At 32.7% G+C, this 20,130-nt stretch overlaps 1 protein-coding gene across 27 annotated transcripts in view; it reads left to right on the top strand.

The window, feature by feature from the left end:
• LOC105479621 (coiled-coil serine rich protein 1) overlaps window positions 1-20,130 on the top strand; it is a 1,449,255-nt gene that overhangs the window by 573,537 nt on the left and 855,588 nt on the right. For all 27 annotated transcript variants that reach the window (XM_071092580.1, XM_071092584.1, XM_011737666.3 and 24 more), the window contains exon 7: window positions 8,509-8,586. In XM_071092580.1, the coding sequence (XP_070948681.1) occupies window positions 8,509-8,586 (78 nt within the window). The remainder of the gene's footprint in view (window positions 1-8,508; window positions 8,587-20,130) is intronic.

Raw genomic sequence — 20,130 nt, 5'->3', positions numbered from 1 at the left:
CCTTTTCAAAATTCCACAATTCCCAGATTTGAGCTCTATTTAAATAATGTGGCTTCTGTGCCATTTTGTGACTGGCAAGAAAGGTTGATGAGGCCTTGATTATATGCTCACATCTATTTTAAGGGTTTTGGACCAGCAGCATTCAAAGCAAATGGATTGAAAGTTTAGGAGAAATCACTCCCCAAAGGAAACCCAAAATGTTAACGCAGTGAAATTAACTGGATGCCAGGAAGTCAAAAACAGCAGCTATAAACTCTAAGAACATATTATAAAGAAAAAAGCTTGCATTTTCATTTGGAGAAAACAAGACCAGTAAAAGATGTAACCGGAATGGAAAAGGTTGTTGAACCAGACTAAAGTACAATGGGCTACTCCAGATTTAGAGACTAAACTCAATTTCCTATTGCTCTTGTTTTGGTTTACTGCTAAAACAACAAACACTAAGGCATGGAATATGCACCACTTAGAGAATGAAGTAAGTGGAATCAGCCTTGTTCCTCTGAGAAGAATGCCTGTAATTGTGCCTGTCAGCACCCTGGATTGGAGGAGTCCAGGCCTCTTGGCTTCTTGCCTTTTGCAGGTATAACTAGTGAAGGACACACATTAGAGACTGAAAATCTACCTACTAATATGTATATGTGTGTGTGTGTATGTATATATATGAGATGTTTTTCTGTGTCACAATTAGATACTCTATATTCCCTTTCTTACTAAGTTCTTGGGCCAACAGCAAGCCTAACCAGGTCTTGCCAATGGGAACAATCATAGCAAAACTTAAAGTCTAAGAGCAGGGAATTTTAATGTGTACTCAATACTTGTTGAATGGCTGAATGACTAAACGACTGAATTTTCACAGAAAATTGACATGTCTTAAAAAAGAAAGATATTTTTAAGAAAAATAGCCCATTTACACTATAGAAATAAAAATTATATGCTTTATCAGTAATAACACCATTGATTATTAAAGCAGCAATATACTAAACCATGTGTATATATTTTCTGTGTAAATTTACAACTATGAGAATACATCCTCAAATTAGTTAACACATTTAAAAGGGGAAAATTTAATTTTATTAGGTCTAGAAAATCATTATAGAATTTACCCTAATGGCTTTAAAAAATTAAAATATTTCACTTACCCTTAAATCTTTTTGTGTACTCAGAAGATTTCAGCCCAATTGATCATGTTTCACTTCAAGAAATCCTTATCAATAAACTTTAATCCCGTAGGACAGATCCATTAATCATGCTTTCAGGGGAGGCATAATTAATGGATCTGTACTATGGAATTACAGCATTCAGTAAATATTAATAATGCAAATTCACTCTACCAAGCACCTTAACAGTACCCAAACAAATAGATCATTTTATATGGCTGGAACATGAAAGTATGTGTATAGTTTTCTGTTTTTATCCATATAACATCTGTAGAGGGTTATATAATACATTGCTAAAATTGGTGGCCTCTGGATGGCTGGTCACTAGTGGTAAAAGAAATACATGTTTTCTGGAAAAATGTGTTGTACTTTTGAATTTTGGACTATGTGAATATGTCCAAATATTCAGCATTCCCATATGGAACATGAAAGTATGCAAAACAATTTAACATCAGCTTTTCCGGGAGAACTTAACAGAAGATTAAAGGTTCTCTGATGGAGAGATTTTGCATCTCAATAAAATGTTCTGTCAAAATTTATTTTGATGAAAGTTTTAAAAGCCCTGATAAAAACTCAGAGGCTATGAGTAAATGACTATTATGTATTACAACAATGAATAGCCTGGTTATATTGCTAATGAAGAATTTTTAAAATAAACTTCTAATTGGGGAATGGTTTTATATTTACAGAAAATATGCAGAGACAGTACAGATGAGTCCCATAAACTCCTGAGTTTCTCCTATTGTTATCATCCAACCTTGGCAGAGTACATTTCTCACAACTTAAAAAAAACATTATTGGTACATTACTATTAACTCAACTGGTCAATGTATTTGGGTTTCAACAGTTTTCCTTAATGTCCTTTTTGTTATTCCCGAGTCACATTCAGGATACTTTATTACAGGGCTCCCCAACTTCCTGGCCACGAATCCGTGGCCAGGAGTTGCACTGCAGGAGGTGAGCGGAGGGCAAGTGAGCTAAGCTTCAGCTGTACTTACAGCTGCTCCGCATCATTGGCATTACCAAATGAGCTCCACCTGCCTTTCAGATCAGCTGCAGCATTAGAGTCCCTTAGGAGCGCTAACCCTATTGTGAACTACGCATGCAAGGTTTGAATGCTCCTTATGAGATTCTAATGCCTGATGATGTGTCACATTCTCCCATCCCTCTCAAGATGGGACATCTAGTTGCAGGAAAACAAGATCAGGGCTCCTACTGATTCTACATTATGGTGAGTTGTATAATTATTTCATGATATGTTACAATGTAATAATAATAGAAATAAAGTGCATAATAAATGTAATGTACTTGAATCATCCCTAAATCATCCCTCTCCCACTTTGTGGAAAATTGTTTTCCATGAAAACGGTCCCTCATGCCAAAAAGGTTGAGGACCACTGCTTTATTATTGTTGTTCGCCATGTCTTTGCTGTGAAAGTTTCTCACACTTTTCTTGTTAAACACTGATTAGGGTTTTGCAGAACATTTCTCAATTTAGATTTGTCTGATATTTTTCTCATGATTAGACTGTAGCCATTGGTTTGAGGGTAGAAGACCATAGATGTGAAGGATCCCTCTCTTCACATTATACAACGTTCATGCTGTCTACATGATCACTTGGCTGAGGTAGCGTGTGCTGGGTTTCTCCACTGTGAAGTTACGTTTTCCTTTTTTCACACATTACACTTTGGAAGAAAGTCATTCAGTGCAGCTTGAGGGTGGGAATAGGGTGTTAAGTTTCATCTCTTGAAGAGAACTATCTAAATGAATTATTTGGAATTCTTCTGGAAAAAAAGATTTGTCTCGTCTCTCATTTGCTGATTTGGAATTTTTCTGAAAAAATGTGTCTCTTCTCCCGATTTATTTGCTCATTGTTTTAATACTTTTAGTTATAATTTGTAGTATGTTATTTATGTTGTTATTCGAATTGTTCCAGATTTGGCATTTGGAAGCTCTTTCGTGTTGACTTCTTTGTTCTTTGTCTCTTTGGCATACCCCTGTTCTTTTGTTTTTTGAGTACTTCCTTGCTTTATGGTACAAAAGGATGCTCCAGAATCATCTTGTGCATCTTGTGCATTTCTTGTCCCATCCTGGACTTGGAATCAGCCATTTCTCCTAGGAGCCCTGGTTTCTTTTTTAGAAAAAAAACAAGATCTAGGCACTGGGTGTTAGTAAGGATATTTTATTCAATAAAATTAACACATTTTCCTCCGAATCAGAAGAAAAACATAATAAGGCTTATACAATAAAATATTTATAATACTTATAAAAGATTATCTCATTTTCATGGATTAAAAATTAACTCCCTAACTTATGAATCAGTTAACTATATTTCAAAAATGAATTTAAATTTTAAATTTTATATTGTTAGATACACACGGCTGACTTGGAAATTGTATGCACAGAACATTGATAGTACCAGATGACAAATGGTTTTTTAATTAATTGAGAGTTCTTCCTTTCTTCACATCAAAATAAAGAAGAGAATACTGTGTTTCCCAATGCTATTGAAACGAGTACACTATTGTATTTATCAATAGTAAGTATAATAGTAGCAGTTATGAGAAGATGTAACACTCAAAATGTCAACTTTATTTTCTGATTATTAATAGTGCCTCTTATTCTTCAGTTTCTCTGCTTTTTTAGTGACAGAATATTGAGTTTCAAAGCTCTCAACTATGTACTTTGCCTAATGTCAATTAAGCAGTGTCCATTGAGCATGATCACATTTTCAAACTAAACATTTAAATCATTGTTTATAGTAACAGATGATATACCATTTTCCCAAATTTTTGTCTGAATTTAACTTGAGAAAAAAAGTTGCTATTAGTGTAACAAAAAATATTTTCTTTCATGCACATTATTTATTTTGAGGTAGACCAACTCTTAGGATTTGCAAGTCTTACTTTTCACTTGGGTTTTATTGTGGTTGTTGTTAATAAACTTTGTATACTTATTTTTTCTCATCAACAATGACTTCTATTAATTGACTTTAAGTTAGTACAAAGATAGGTGAGTTTGAAGATTTCAATGAGATCACTTATCTGCTTTTTCCAATTTATTGATAAATTGTCCTTGGTTATTCATGTATGTTTTAAGGAGCTATCACATAGGAGCTAAGAGAAGTTCTAGTCTTCCTCCTGCTGTTGTTTTCCTTTAGTATGGTGTCATTTTCATTTAGCCTGTGGATATCCGCTCTTCACCAACGCCGTATTGCAGATTTGAATATGATAAGGTGGCATGGTGTTTTGCAGGAACCTTTGTGTGCTTAGATCATAGTTTATTCCATTGAAATTTCTGAAGCAAAGGGTAGTATTTCCCATCTGTCTCTTGGGATTTTATTTAAAATAGATTTTTTGTTTGTTTGTTTGTTTAATGTTTGCTTGCTCATTCTTTTTGCTCAGGGCCAAAGATGAGTCCAATGGTAAGAGAACCAGTCTCTGAGGTAATAGAAACATTGTTTCTCTTGGTATTTCTATTCTCCTTCCCAACTAAATACTTCACTTCTCTCCTTCTCCTAATTATCTTCCTGGGAAGTTTCATAATAACCCACTCTGATGAGAGTCTTAAATATTACTTTAAACATTTCAGTACTATAGCAAAGCGTTCTTACCCTCCCTACAGATAATAAATCCATTTTTTAAGTTTATTATAATGATAGTGAAGACATGAGTAAATATAAGACTTTCATATAATGAGAAAGAGTGGTTAAAATATCTGAGATTACTTGTTAAAATTCAAATTAACCTATGAAAATCTTGTGCTAGAACACATGTAGTATAAGGATTATTTAATGTTTATTGTATACCAAGAAACTGGAAAAGCATCTTCAAAGAATAAATCTCTGATCCTGCTATCTTTTGCCCATATGTATTGAAGTGAAAGATTAGTAGAAGAAAACATAAGAGAGAATCCTTGAGAATGTGATTGATAGGCCAATATTTCCTAGGTAAAACACCAAAAGCACACACCACAAAAAGCAAGCTTAAAAAAAAAAAAAAAAAAAAAAAAAAAAAACAAATAGTTTAGAAAACTTTGGCCCTTTTGAATATATGGTTAAGAAAATAAAAAGGTAAGCCACAAACTGGGTAAAAATATTTGTAATAAACATATATGACAGAGGATTTGTATCCAATAATCCAATGATAAAAATTGGCAAAATATTTTAATACTCCTTGCAAATGAGATATGCTTATAGTTAATGAGCACATGAAATGATGCTTAACATCATTAGTAACCCATGGAAGAGAAAGTTAAAACCACAATGAGCTTCCACTGCACACCCATAAAATGCCTAATTTTTTAAAAAAGACTGATACACCAATGTTTCCAAGACACAGTGCAAGTGGAAGTGCAAAATATTACAATCCTTTTGGAAAACAGTTGTCAGTTTCTTATAAAATTTACATAATACAGGATATAAATTTGCCAGAAGACCCAGATATATCATTGTCAAGTATTTACTAAAGATAAATTAAAACACATGTCCAAAAAAAGATATATATATGAATATTCAGCATGTTTTTTTCATTAGAGCCCCAAACAGGAAGCAACACAAATCCCATCAGTAAGTGAGTGGATAAGCAAATTTCTGTCCATCATGAAATACTACACAAAATTTTGAAATAATAGACTACTGAAATATGCACCAATATAACATAATGAATTTCAGAATCATTTTGCTGAGTGAAATAAGCCAGACCCAAAAGAATTCACTTCTATACACTTCTATTTATATGAAATTCTAGAGCAGCCCAAAGTAGACTAGTAACAGAAAGCACACCATTTTTCCTGGGAGCAGGGATGGGGATAGTTGAATACAGAGGCCCATGAGGGAACATTTTGAGGTGACGAAAATGTTCTGCATATGATATTGGTGGTGGTTACATATATGGATATATATATATAGTTACATATATTGATATATTTGGAATCTATCAAAAGCAGATGAAGCCATAATTCTGACAGAACATTTTTTGAAGAAAGTTGTGGATTAACAAAATCATCAGCTTTTAAAACATCAAATGTAACTTAAGTATTTCATTTAGATATTAAATTGTATCATTATTGCTGTTATTGAATGGAAGAGTAAATGGATTAAAATATGAAATATGGATAAGACTTATCTTCAAAAGGTTTACAATAGTATTTTATCTAAAAGAATAAGCAAATTGGAATGACACCTAAATTACAGATCACTGAAAAGCAAATGGGAAAACAGTAGGATAAGCGTGAAAATACTTTATGTATTTCTCAACTTGATAACTAAGTACAGTTTATCAGATGTTGTCATATGAGATGGATTTGTTTTTTTAAAATATTTATCTCAATATGTCCTCAGAACAGTAGAATTAAGGTGTCACACTTTAAGATTGATTTGAAAATTATAGCTAGAACACAATTTTCTCTTAGAATGACATTCAAAGAATCAGTGTTACATAACGTAAAATTTGGAGTCTGCTTTTTACTATCCTTTGAATTATACATTAATGTCTGGAAAGTTGTGGGAAACCTCAACCTTTAAAGAAGTTTACCATGAACCTTGACTTTGCACTCATGTTCTTATGAAAATTAAACCTTCATTGGAAAGACTGTGATCCAGGCTTTTCAATTTCTACAAATGAATGTCATCTATGTCTCCTAAATATATAATTTTTGAGGGTGTGATACTTTAGTAAGCTATGCAGGCTGTCTATACTACAGGTAGATATCAGATAATTCAACTATGAATGAACTGTGTCCTGTCCCTTGCTTAAATTCTTGTGAGAAATCCAACTTTAAGAGAAGTAGCTCAAGAGTCTTTTTTCCGTGTTTTTCAGCATAAAGCTTCATTCATGTCTTATGTTAACATCCTGCGGTAATTAGTTAGCAAGACCAGCCTTGTTTCTCTATTGTGTCATATAATCAGAGAGCGAGAGTCAGCAATTCATAATATTTCCTGGTTTTGATCAAATAAATGGTGTAGAACTCCGGAAAAATTTTGAAATTAAAGTCAGTAACTAACTCACCTCAATTATCTGGTGCATGTATTTTCCTACTTCCTTTAGTAAATTATTGTCCAATTTTTACCTAATTTCCCTCTTTAGACGTTTTTACTCAATGCACTGCCTTATATCAATTTCCAAAATAGGTGTGGTATGTGTTAAATTAACATTATGCTGAATATCTTGGTTCCTGTGTTTATAGTTCTTATCCTTGGTTTCTGGACTAGGGAGTCATAAGTAGTCCCAACTTAATGGATATTTAAAATATGTCCAGTTTATTGTGCATACAAATACAGTGAATTGAAAATAATCTTTGAATAGAAAGTTTCTAAGAATAAGTAACTGTGGTAGCACCTATGCTTTGAATGCGTTCTTTTGCTGAAACTTAAGTGAGTCAAACTTGTCTATTTATATCCTTATCTCACTTGAGGTGAATTCATTCTTTGGTTTTAATCTTCACTGCAAAATTTCTGTGGGTTTGAACATATATTTAGAAACCAAGCTGAAAATGTAGGTATATATTCTTTTCAATGTTTTATTTTCTTTTGTTTTATTTGCATATGGGAGAATCCCTCAGAGAGACTGTGTTAAGAATATAATAAAATGACTTTTGTTGCTACCTACTATTAGTATCTTTTTCTTTCTTTTAGAAAAGCAAATTAATGATGAACTTCTAACTGGTATCTCTTTTTTAGCCTAATCTCACATTATATAAGTTTTAATTTTTGTATTTTTAAAAGACTAGAAAAACAGCCATTAGCAATGATCCAGGCATTCTCTTACATTTGTGTAAATCTTTTATTCTTACATTTTTGTTTAGCAGAATAAAAGAAAGGTAAAATGTCAGGGACTATGAATTTAGGAATTTAAAAAATTTAATATTTTTTCAGTTTGTAATTGTATATTGTGGCAGATTGGTTTACATAATGAAAAAATGGTTGCAATGATTTAGATCTTTATAGAAGAAAAACTGTAATACATGTCTGAAAATCAGTCTGAAATACATTGAAATAGCAACATAATGAATTATTACAGCTACAGTTTAATTTAAAAAAAGGTTAAATATTAATTAAGCAATGATGATAATAAATACCACCCTAACACAAAAAATGGCCATCATGTTTGATAAAATGCACTTAAAATACACATTGAGAGTGATAATTTGACTAATTTCCCAGATAATTATTTCTATATAAGGAATGATTTATTATATACTTATGATTAAATCAACATTAAATTTGGTATTTTTACATTCATATTTTACTTATTTATTTATTTTAATTATTTATTTATTTTTTTCTAAATTATGAATAGTCAAAATGACTACAAAACAATCCTTATTTAATTCAATTTCACTGTCCTTACAGAGTACGGACATGAGTCCAGCAAGCAGTACCACGTCACTTCCTGTTAGTCCTCTTACCGAAGAGCCAGTGCCTTTCAAGGTAAAAAATAAACAAGAAAGCATTATTTATAAAAATTTTAGGATAATTAATAAATAGTTTAAAATAGTTTATGTGTAGATGGTGAAGTGAACTGCTTTAATCTTCAAAGCCCTGATTTCAAATCTTAAAATCATTTTTTCGTGTGTGTGTTCTATTGTCATTCTATTGCTAACTAAAGGTAAAGGTTTGGAATGAAAATTACTGCTTTATGGGACGATTGTTTGTCTTACATGTAAATGGTGGGGTTTTATTGTAATAGGTTGATTCACATGAGTTAGAGGTTTTACATATTTTGTTTATATTAATTATATTAATATAATTCATAGGGGTAGAAGGAAATATTCAGCCCTCATCTAGTGGTTAAATTTTCATTAGCAATGCTAGGTTACCAATAATTAATGATATAATCCTTTTAAAATAAGAGTCAAAATCAAGAGTTGAAATATGGAATCATTCCACCAAACGTATTATATTTAATAAATATTCAAGTAAATATGAAAATAAGTATGTGGTATGACTGGTGGCATTTTTTTTCAGTTTGGGAGGCTATATATATAACAAATATGAAGTCTTGTTTTGTCACTTAAGATTAGATGTTTCCATTTAAGCCAAAGCTTGTAGATCAACTATTTTATGTTTTTACTGGGGTATTTAGATATTATTGGTATTATTATAAATAAAAACAATTCTCAAGAGCCTGAGGAAAAAACTTAAAATGTTGGGATGATGTACTTAAGTGCACTTATTTCAGTATAGTTTTGTTTAAAGACAGGTGCACATTTTAAGATTATTGCATTTATGATTGTAGTATTTTAACATACAATTATTATGTTTTTTTTATTTTTCATATAAGGACTGTATCTTATTCAAGTTTATATTGCTTATACCTAGTACAGTTGCTGGCATGGATTTTCATATACTGAGTATTGCTGTCTTGTTGAAATGATAATTATAGAAGGCTATGAATTCAAATAAGAGTATTTACTTTTCTAGTTATGGATCTTTATTTGCTTAATGAGAGTCAAATATTTGTTAGAAGTCCCTTTCTATACCTGCTAATTGTTAAATACGGAATGATATTCTTATTACATTATTTATTGAAACATTCTTTATTATTATACAGATAAATGAGAAAATAATACTAATACTACAAAGTTTGATGTTACCATTTTATGGTATGTGGAACAAATTTACCAAAGAAGCATATCTGTAAGAAGATTTTGGTTGAATCCTCCAAACTTCACCAGAAACCATTTTTTCTTTTTAATATATTGACAATGATTACAGTCTTTGAAAATTAATGTATTTTTTAACAGAAGTTAAAAAAGGTTAGACATATTTCAGAATCTGCTGACATAAAGCTAATATAAATACAATTATTTTAGTTAGTTTCTCTAACTGGTTCTGAGAGATCAATAGTTTTGGGGTAAATGCAAATTGTTCTAAGGAAATTAAAACTTCCAAGTTCTTATAATATATAATATTGTCTTTTGATGGACAACATATTTATAGTGACTTTTAATTTACTTCTTTTGTGAAAGGAGTATTGCCTATATCTTTTCAAAATATTTAACTACCTATAAAATTATCCCTCTAGTGTTTATAAGTATCTAAACTTAAAATTCAAAATTATGAACTAGAACTTTTTCTGCTGCTTTCATTTATAGTTTATAAATTGCCATTATGTAAATGAGTAATGCAATACTCATTTAATGTTATATAAGCACAAAATATATAGAACTATTTTGAACAGAATCTTAAGAGTATAAAGCATTGTAATTTCAAGGATATGTTGAGAATTATATAACACATAGAAGACATTTAAGTTTTCTTGTAACCATATTCTGAAAAAGTCTGATATTATAATTCATATGTCTAAAACTTTGATAAAAATTATGATATTTGAATAGCTAGGTAACTAGAAAATAAAAGGTTGTCTTTTTCACCTGTTCCCCATGGATGTGACATGATATTTCATGTTAGTGTTAGATTAATCCTCTTAACCTCTTAACTTACTTTTCTAAGATACGGTGATTTCAGCACTCAACCCCATCACAATCCACCCTAATATTAGAAGAGCAAAACTTCTTCTAATATTGGTGGGTGATTGAGGTATTTGACTTTCCTTTTTCTTCTGGGAAGTAATTAGATTACTAGAAGAAAGGTATTTCCTCCACTTTCTTGGTCAGTTTTGGAAGCACTCAGAACAGTTGGAGGAAGATATATTGTTTTGGCTGGTATGTTTATCAAGGTGCATGTTTTTCTTTAAGCATTACCTTTAGAAAGACATTCAGATTAAGTTGATTTCAACCACATCGTTTGAAATAAAGACAAATGGTAATTTTTTTATAAAAAATGAATACTTTCCCACTAATACCCATGCCTTTATTCTTGAATGTTAGATGAGAAATTGGCTATTGTTAAGAATGTACCATAGTAAGAGCTATTAAACTAAGTATGGAAGAAAACAAGATGGCATCCTAGGGACTATCCCAAGGTAGGTTAAACTTCAGAGATACATGAATTTAAAATGGTAATTCAGTCTTGTTGGAATCAAATGTTTATTTTTTCCAATATGGCAGCATTTTTCAACTTTGTTAATATTGGAGCCATTCTTTCAAGTAAATAAAAATGATCTGCACTTAAAGATAGTCTAAGCCCCACATACATACCCACTTCTCTATTCCCCCACACTATGGTTCAGTTCCTGCTAAACTCGTGTTTACTGTTTAAAAACCATTGCTAAAGTGGTTTGTTTGGTGTGGCTATCCTTTCAAAACTGAGGACATTTCACACAAAAATTCATCCAACTTTGTCTTAAACAATTGAAAAATCTGAAAACTTTGTGTATCTCATTGTAAATAGAACTACTTGACAAGAGATGAGAAGGCTTTCTCCATCTAGACAGAGCACATGAACTCCAGGTCACCACAGTCATCACCATTCCTGCTATATTCATGCCAGGTGATGAATGCATTTGACTGTATTCCTGCATAGAAGATAGTGTATAATTCACAATCTTCCACATATACTACACATAATAAACTCCAGATTTCCTGGGCAGCCTCTTGGTACTGAGGAGTTTCTAGGATGCTTGGTTCTAAAAAGTTTCTTTTATAAGAAGTGTCAAATTCTTTTACCTTTATAAACTATTGTTATGAGCATCTATTTGGAAACAAAAGGCAAATTATAACCTCTAGTTTTTGTTGTTTTTTAATAGAATATTCAGCATTATATCAACTGTACATACATATGATCTGACACATGCCACTACATCATTATAGAAGAGCCAAAGGATAACCAATTTTGCTTAGGTAGGAACAAAATGTTATCAAACATCAACAACAGAATCATAAAAGTTCAAGATCATTAAAGCGAGACATTGCTGTGATGAAAAACAGCGGATTGCTTAGCCAATAAGTTTTTTATAGTTTTCTGAGGAGTAAACCTGAACAAAATTGACGTTAATTTTAATGTGCTCATTCTATCCTTTTCTATCTTTTCCCTCTGGCATTCTCCCTAATTTCTTGCAAACATTGAATCACTTCCCATCTCATCTGCCTGCCATCTCCCTTTGTTAGCCGTGGTAAAATGCACCACACCGAAGATGGCTTCAAACCACTACATTTTACTGTTCTTTAGTAGGATGACTCTTTCAATTTTTTTGTACATATGCAGTTATTAGCAGCCTGAATCCATTTCTGGAACTAACACTCTTGAAGTTAAAGCTGGCTCACTGTTCCTGACCCTCCATAAAAGTACAGTTTATCATGAGCCATGTTCTTCTTGCTAATCATGTTCATCAGTTTTTGAATTTATTTGTACTTTAATGAAGCATGGTGGCTACATTTTAGTCTTTTTTCCTACTTAATGTTTTTTGATTAGATATGTTAGGAAATCATCTTATCCTACTGTACTGTATTACATTTATCCTGTGATAAATTCAGCAGGAAATAAAAAAAAAAAACACTTCTATTGTTCTTTGGACTTCTGAAGACTTTTGTGCTTCAAAAGTGCAAAAAGGCATTGAGGAATACCCTCCATTCACCAATCCTTGATCAAAATTTAAAACAAACAAATGTAATTCAGTGCATTTCTTGGCCAATTGACTACTGCTTCCCTGGAATGTTTGCATTCCTGGAATGCCTAGTGGGATTGTCACAGTACCTAGAATGCACAATGGCACCACCCTCTCCGAGGTATGGCCACAGTCCCGAGGAACTGACAGTGTGGCACTTGCTTCTTTCCTGGGTCTCTTCTTATGAAATCCAAGGTTCTCTGACTTCTTTTCTTCATCCCTAGTTATTACTCTTTAGTCTAAAGAAACTCCAAGCTTCCCTCAGAGATGTTCCTTCTCTCCTTAAATGCACTGAAAAAGCAATAACAAGAATAAGAACAAGAAAAAACTCTTTGTTGTACTTTTTAGGAATAGAATTGTGTCTGAAGATTCTTCTGCCATGACATAAACCTAAGTTTAATATGCACAGAGCCACTTTGCTTAAGCAGAGGATGGAAAGGAGGAAGCAGAGAAATAAATTAATATATTGTTTCATTTTTTTTTTTTTTTTTTTGGTAGGCTGGGTGTAATGGCTCACCCCTCTAATTCCCGCACTTGGGGAAGTTGAGGTAGGAGGTTCGCTTAAGCTCAGAAATTTGAGCCCAACCTTAGCAACATAGGGAGACCCTATCCCTATTATTTAAAAACGTGTATTCTACCATGAAATACTGGTATGTTAAGCAATAAAAATGATGCTTAACTTTACGTGACCATAGAGCCTAGATTCAAGAATTAGTAGTATGTAGTAACACACAGTTTGCTCCCTATTGTATAAAATAAAGTGTGTAGAAAAAAGATGGAGTAAATATAGAATTATCAATCTTCAACTCTGGATGGATCATACTGTTTTAAGAAAAAAATTTCTGTAGTTTCTGTAATGACCACTTATTTCTATTTTTAAAGCAATGTTTATTTTTAATAAAGCAGAAAAGAGAATTGGGGGCATTAGAAGCAATGTAGTCTAATTAGGAGACTGCCTGGGATGATTGAACCCCAGTTTTGCCACTTTCTAGCTATATGAGACCTTGAGCCAGTTATTTTGTGTCCAAATATCTTATTTATAAATAATAACAGCAATTACTTCTTAATTAGGTTCTTATAAGGTTAAGTTAATAAATGCAAAGTGTCTACAATAGCACATAGTAACCCATATGTAAGTGTTGATTATTATTTTTATGTATGCAAGATCTCCAAGTTCAATGCAAGCAAGTCTTATAAATAATGTAAGGCAGAAATTTTGCCACTGAACCCCTACTACCTTATTTTCAAATATGAAAGAAATATATTTTAAACATAAATTATTTACTTTGATGAAGATTCAAGTTTAACATTTATTTCTACAAGTCGTGCTATTTATTTTATACCCTTGAGTGTTCAGTTGAGCTCACATATCAGATTCCTCTTATGAAAAATGATTAATGGAAATGTTCCTTAATTTTGAGAAGGAGTAGATATAATGAATTTGTCTTGAGGGAAAACTGGTGAATATAATGGGACACTACTTGGAAAAAAATACATAATAGTTTCTGTAGCAATAAGAACATATATATATATTGGCCGGGCGTGGTCACTCATGGCTGTAATCCCAGCACTTTGGGAGGCTGAGGCGGGTGGATCAGGAGATCAGGAGATCAGGAGATCGAGACCATCCTGGCTCACACGGTGAAATCCCATCTCTACTAAAAATTCAGAAAATTAGCCGGGCGTGGTGGCGGGCACCTGTAGTCCCAGTTCCTTGGGAGGCTGAGGCAGGAGAATTGTGTGAACCCAGGAGGCGGAGCTTGCAGTGGGCGCGGATCGCGCCACTGCACTCCAGCCTGGGCGACAGAGTGAGATTCCATCTCAAAAAAAAAAAAAAAAAAAAAAAATGAACATATGATATCTCTTTATCAGGAATACACCATAGCAATTTTTTCTTTTGTTATCCAAACCTCCACGGCAACGTAACCTGGTAACCTCCTAAAAGCATACCTTCCAGTGAAGGAGTGTTATTTAACCACTTTAGAATACTGGGGAAACACTCGTTGTGAACAAAGCGCTGCTGCTGTTTTACTTGTTTATATGTTATAAAATCAACATAGTGAGTAGTTGCAATTTATTTTGTCTAAATATATCATTATATAAAAGAACACATTTGGAGACTCTAAAAGAGATCAAATTTTGGCATGACCTTCACAACATCGTCTGTTGTGTATCCTGCATAGATTTATTTTTATGTGTGTATGAGAGAGTTTTTATTGTTCCTTTTCATTTATTGAATGTAATGATCTCTCTTAGTATTAGAAATCGCTTTTTTTAAATATCCCTGGAAGAGCCCACTATGGTATATTTCTGCATTTCTGATAATTTCTTACTAAGTCATCTATGCATTCAAGAATTTGTTAATGAATCAGTTTATCAAGTACCTACCATGTTCTTAGTAATATTCTAAGGCATTGGTATTTTGATGTCAACAACACGGACTAAATCCCTGCATTAATGGTGTTTGGGTTCTTGGGAGAAGAAATAGACAACCAGCAAACATATATATATAAAATGTCAAGTAATGTGATAAATGTTATGATGAAAAGTAAAGCGGAATATGAAGGATAGAAAGTGGCACTGGAGTGAGCTGGTGTTTCAAAAAGGATGGCCAAGGAAGGCCACTTTGATTATGGAACATTTTAATATAGACCATAATAAAGAAAGGGAGAAAGGCACTCATGTTTTTATGGGAAGAAACCTGAGAATAACAACTGCAAAAGCAAGAGAATACTCGGTCTTTTCAGGAATGGAAGATATTGTGTTTCGAGTAGAATAAATGAAGAGACTGGTAATACGAGTTTAGGTCACAGAGAAATCTTATCATAAAAGGTCTAGTATGTCATGATAAATTCTTAAGATCTTATTTCACATATGATGAAAAGCCATTGGAGTGTTTGTCGAAAAAAAGAATGACATAATCAGACTATTGTTAAACTATTGCTTTGGTTTCTGTGTAGATACAGGCATTACTGGACATGGTAGAAGAAGGAAGTCAAGGCTTCTATAGTTGAAAGATTATGATGGCTTAAACTGGAGTGGTAAAAGTTGAGGGGATAAGAATTGATTGAATATTGAGTATATTTTGAATGTTGGGTCAGCAGAATTTGTTAATATATTGTATGTAGAATATCCTAAAAGAACAAAGTCAAAGATAATTTGTGATACTAATTTTTTAATGTTTTCCTATTTTTACCCTTTAGGTAACTTTCTGATGTTACAAATAAATAGATAGCATGATACAGAGATTAGTAAAATCTTATTTGTTTGGTTGGCTTAATTGTGTTAGTAGTGAGGCAGTAATTGTGAAATGGCAGACGATGTTGGTTTTGCAAGGGCTAATATTCAGTCCTACAAGTAATACTAATTTCTGGTAATATATTTTATTTGTCAGATAACTGAAAGCACGTAGGTAAAACTAAACATAATTTGGGATGGATGCTGATGAATCAATAATTATGGTATAGAAATATGATTCATTAATATATAGGGGAAGAAATAAGCAGGCAAAAAATTCTTTGAGGGATAGCTGATGAATTTTGAATATAAAACCATGCAATCGGTATATATTTAAGGAATCAATGTGTTTTATAAAAATAATTTTAAGTAAACATGGCATCATTGTGGTTCTCTAATGGGAATAAATTTTAAGAGGGATCTATTATTTATACTATGTATATTTAAAGCAATTACTTTTGATTAATGTAATACAAAATGATAGTTACACTCATGTAATTCCAAGTAATAAACCATCTCAAAACATGTCAGTCTAAAATAATAATTTATTGTTGTTGTTTATGATTCTGTAGGTCGACCGGACTCATCTGGGCAGTTCTTATGTAGGGTTTTAAAGTGGGTACAGTTAGACTGAGGTGGAGAATGAGGTCGTCTGAAGACTCAAGTGAGGTAGACTCCCAGGATAATTCTTTTATTCACAAGTCTGGTGCTGGGCTGGAAACACTGTACCTACTGGGATTTCTCTCTCTCTCTCTCTCTCTCTCTCTCTCTCTCACTCTCTCTCTCTCTCTCACACACACACACACACACACACACACGCACACACACACACACACACACTGCTCTATTCTACTTCTGCCTCCTTCTTTCTGTCCTCAGTCTCTCCATGGACTAGCTTGAGCTTTCTCACAGTATGCTGGTTTTGGATAATTAGACTTGTTTTATGATATCTGGCTTCCCCTAGGGTGCATGTTCCAGAGGAAAAGAAAGGGAAACATGACAGTCTAATTAGGACTAGACCAGAAATACACAGCTTCACCTCCACATCTTTCTATTGATTTAGCAGTTCCAGGGTGTGTCGACGGTCCCTAAGACTACCCCTACATTCAGAGATTTGTAAGAAGACACGGAATTCAACAAAGATCACACTCTCCTCTACCAGCAATGTAAATACAGGACATGTATATAATGTTTCTGCCCAGTAAAGGCTGTTAGCCAACTCAGCACCAAAGGATTTTACTGGGGGCTTATTATGTAGGAACCCTGTACCTAGGTATATATCAATATTCTAAACTCCCAGAAGCAATCAGGTATTTAATGTAAACAATATTGTACAAATATTGTTTGTACAAACTACTTAGGGACAGTGAGCCAATGTTACCATTTATGGAAATCTTTATATGCACGTAGGACTCTGGTTACCAGTCAGTCAAGTTCTTATATACCAACCAGTGGCTAATCTTGCAAGTGGGCCTTTCTAAGCACTGTATATTAATTTGTTCTCTATCTCCATCAGTTTAATTATTATAATATTTAGCTCCCATAAATAAGTAAGAACATGTATAATTTGTCTTACTTTCCTTGGCATATCTCACTTAACATAATGACCTCAGGCTCCATCCATGTTGTTACAAATGATAGCATCTAATTCTTTTTTATGGCTGAATAGTATTCATTGTGTATATGTATCACATTTTCTTAATCCATTCATTTGTTGATAGTCACTTGGATTACTTACTAATCTTGACTGCTATGAATAGTGCTACAATAAACATGGGAGTGCAGATATCTCTTCAATATACTAATTTCCCTTCTTTGGGGAATATATCTAGCTGTGGGATTGATAGATCAAACTGTACATCTATTTTTAGTTTTGTGAGGAACCTCCAAGCTGTACTGCATAGTAGTTGTACAAATTTCCATTCCCACCAACAGTGTATGTAGGTTCCCTTCTCTTCACTCCCCCAAGCATTTGTTATTTTGCCTGCCTTTTGGATAAACACCATTTTAACAAGGATGAGATGATATCTCATTGTAGTTTTGATTTGCATTTCTCTGATGATTAGTGATGTTGAGCACCATTTGATATATGTGTTTCCTATTTGTATGTATTCTTTAGAGAAATGTCTATTCAGATATTTTGGCCATTTTTCAATTGCATTGTTAATTTTTTTTTTTTCCTATAGAGTTGTTTGAGCTCCTGATTTATTCTGATGTTAATTCCTTGTTCAATGGATAGTTTTCAGACATTTTCTCCTATTCTGTGAGTTTGTCTTCACTTTATTGTTTCCTTTGTTGTGCAAAAGCTTTTTAACTTGATGTGATCTCATCCAATTTTGCTTTGGTTGACTGTGGTTTAGGGGTATTAATTAAGAAATCCTTGTCTAGTCCATGGTCTTGGAGAGTTTCCCCAGTGTTTTCTTTTAGTACTTTGATAGCTAGGTCTTAGATTTAAGTCATTAATCCAATGTTTCTCTGTTGATTTTCTTTCTGGATGATCTGTCGAATGCTGAATGTGGGATGTTGAAGTCCCCAAGTATTATTGTATTGAAGTTAATCTCTCTCTTTAGCTCTAATAATATTTACTTTATAAATCTGGGTGCTCTTGTATTGGGTATGTATATACTTACAGTTGTATCCTCTCGCTGAATTGACCTCTTTATCATTATATAATGACCTTCTTTGTGTCTTTCTATATTTTGTGTCTTGAAATCTACTTTTTTCTGATATAAGTATAGCTAGTCCTGCTCTTGTTTGCATTTGCAAGGAATGTATTTTTCCATCCCTTTATTTTCAGTCTATATTTGTTTTTACAGGTAAAGTGTATTTCTTGTATGAAACAGATTATTAGGTCATTTTTTTTATCCATTCAGCTACTCTATGACTTTCAATTGGAGAGTTTATTTCATTTACATTCATTTAAAACATAAACAATGTTATTAATAAGTAAGTACTTACTCCTACTTACTCCTATTTTGTTTTCTGGTTGTTTTTTCCTTCTTTCCTCCCTTGCTGTTTTCTTTTGTGTGAAGGTAATTTTCTCTGGTGGTATGTTCTGATTTCTTGCTTTTTATTTTTCTTTATCTGCTGTGGGTTTTTTGATATGAGGTTACCATGAGACTTGCAAGTAACAACTTATAACCCATTTTTTTAAACAATAGATTTAAAATGCAATGACAACATGGATTGCATGAACAAACAAGTACAGAGAAAACTATTAAAAATCCTACACTTTAACTTCATCCTCCAACTTTTTAACTTTTTACTGTGTCTATTTATATCTTATACTATGTCTTGAAAAGTTGTTTTAGTTATTTTTGTTACATTCATCTTTTAGTTTTTCTACCCAAGATATGAGTAGTTTACATACCATAGTTATGGTGTTATGATATTCTGTGTTTTTCTGTGTACTTACTATTACCAGTGAGTTTTGTAACTTCAGGTGATTTCTTATTGCTCATTAACATCCTTTTCTTTCAGATTGAAGAATTCTCTTTCTTTAGCATTTCTTGTAGGACAGGTTTGGTTTTAACAAAATCTCTGTCTTTTGTTTGACTGAGAACATCTTTATTTCTCCTTTATGTTTGAGGATATCTTTGTCAGATATACTATTCTATGATAAAGGTTTTTTCCTTCAGCACTTTAAATATGTAATGCCATTCTTTCCTGGCCTGTAAGGTTTCCACTGAAAAGCCTGCTGCCAGACATACAGGAGCTCCAATGTATGTTGTCTCTTTTCTCTTGCTGCTTTTTGGGATCCTTTCTTTATCCTTGTCCTTTTTTAGTTTAGTTATTAAATGTCTTGAGATAGTCTTCTTTGGGTTAAACCTGCTTGGTGTTCTATAAATTTTAGGTACTTAAATATTTATATCTATGTCTAGGTTTAGGAAGTACTGTGTTATTGTCCATACCTTCGTTTGTCTCTCTACCTCTTCTTTAAGGCCAATAATGCTTAGATTTGCCCCATTTAGGCTATTTTCTAGATTTTGCAGGTGTGCTTCATTTTACTTTTTATCTCCCCTGATTGTGTATTTTCAAATAGCCTGTCTTCAGGCTCACTACTTTTTTATTCTCCTTGATCAGTTCTTCTGAGACTCTGATCTCTTTTTCAGTATTTCAATTGTATTTTTCAGCTCTAGAATTTCTGCTTGATTCTTTTAAATTATTTCCATCTATTTGTTAAATTTATGTGATAGATTGATTCCTTTCCATTTATTAGCTTGAATTTC

This window comes from Macaca nemestrina, chromosome 3, assembly GCF_043159975.1.
Source record: "Macaca nemestrina isolate mMacNem1 chromosome 3, mMacNem.hap1, whole genome shotgun sequence".
In the NCBI taxonomy this organism is placed as follows: domain Eukaryota; kingdom Metazoa; phylum Chordata; class Mammalia; order Primates; family Cercopithecidae; genus Macaca; species Macaca nemestrina.
Note: the sequence above shows the minus strand (reverse complement) of the source record. Positions and strands in the feature narration are given on the sequence as shown.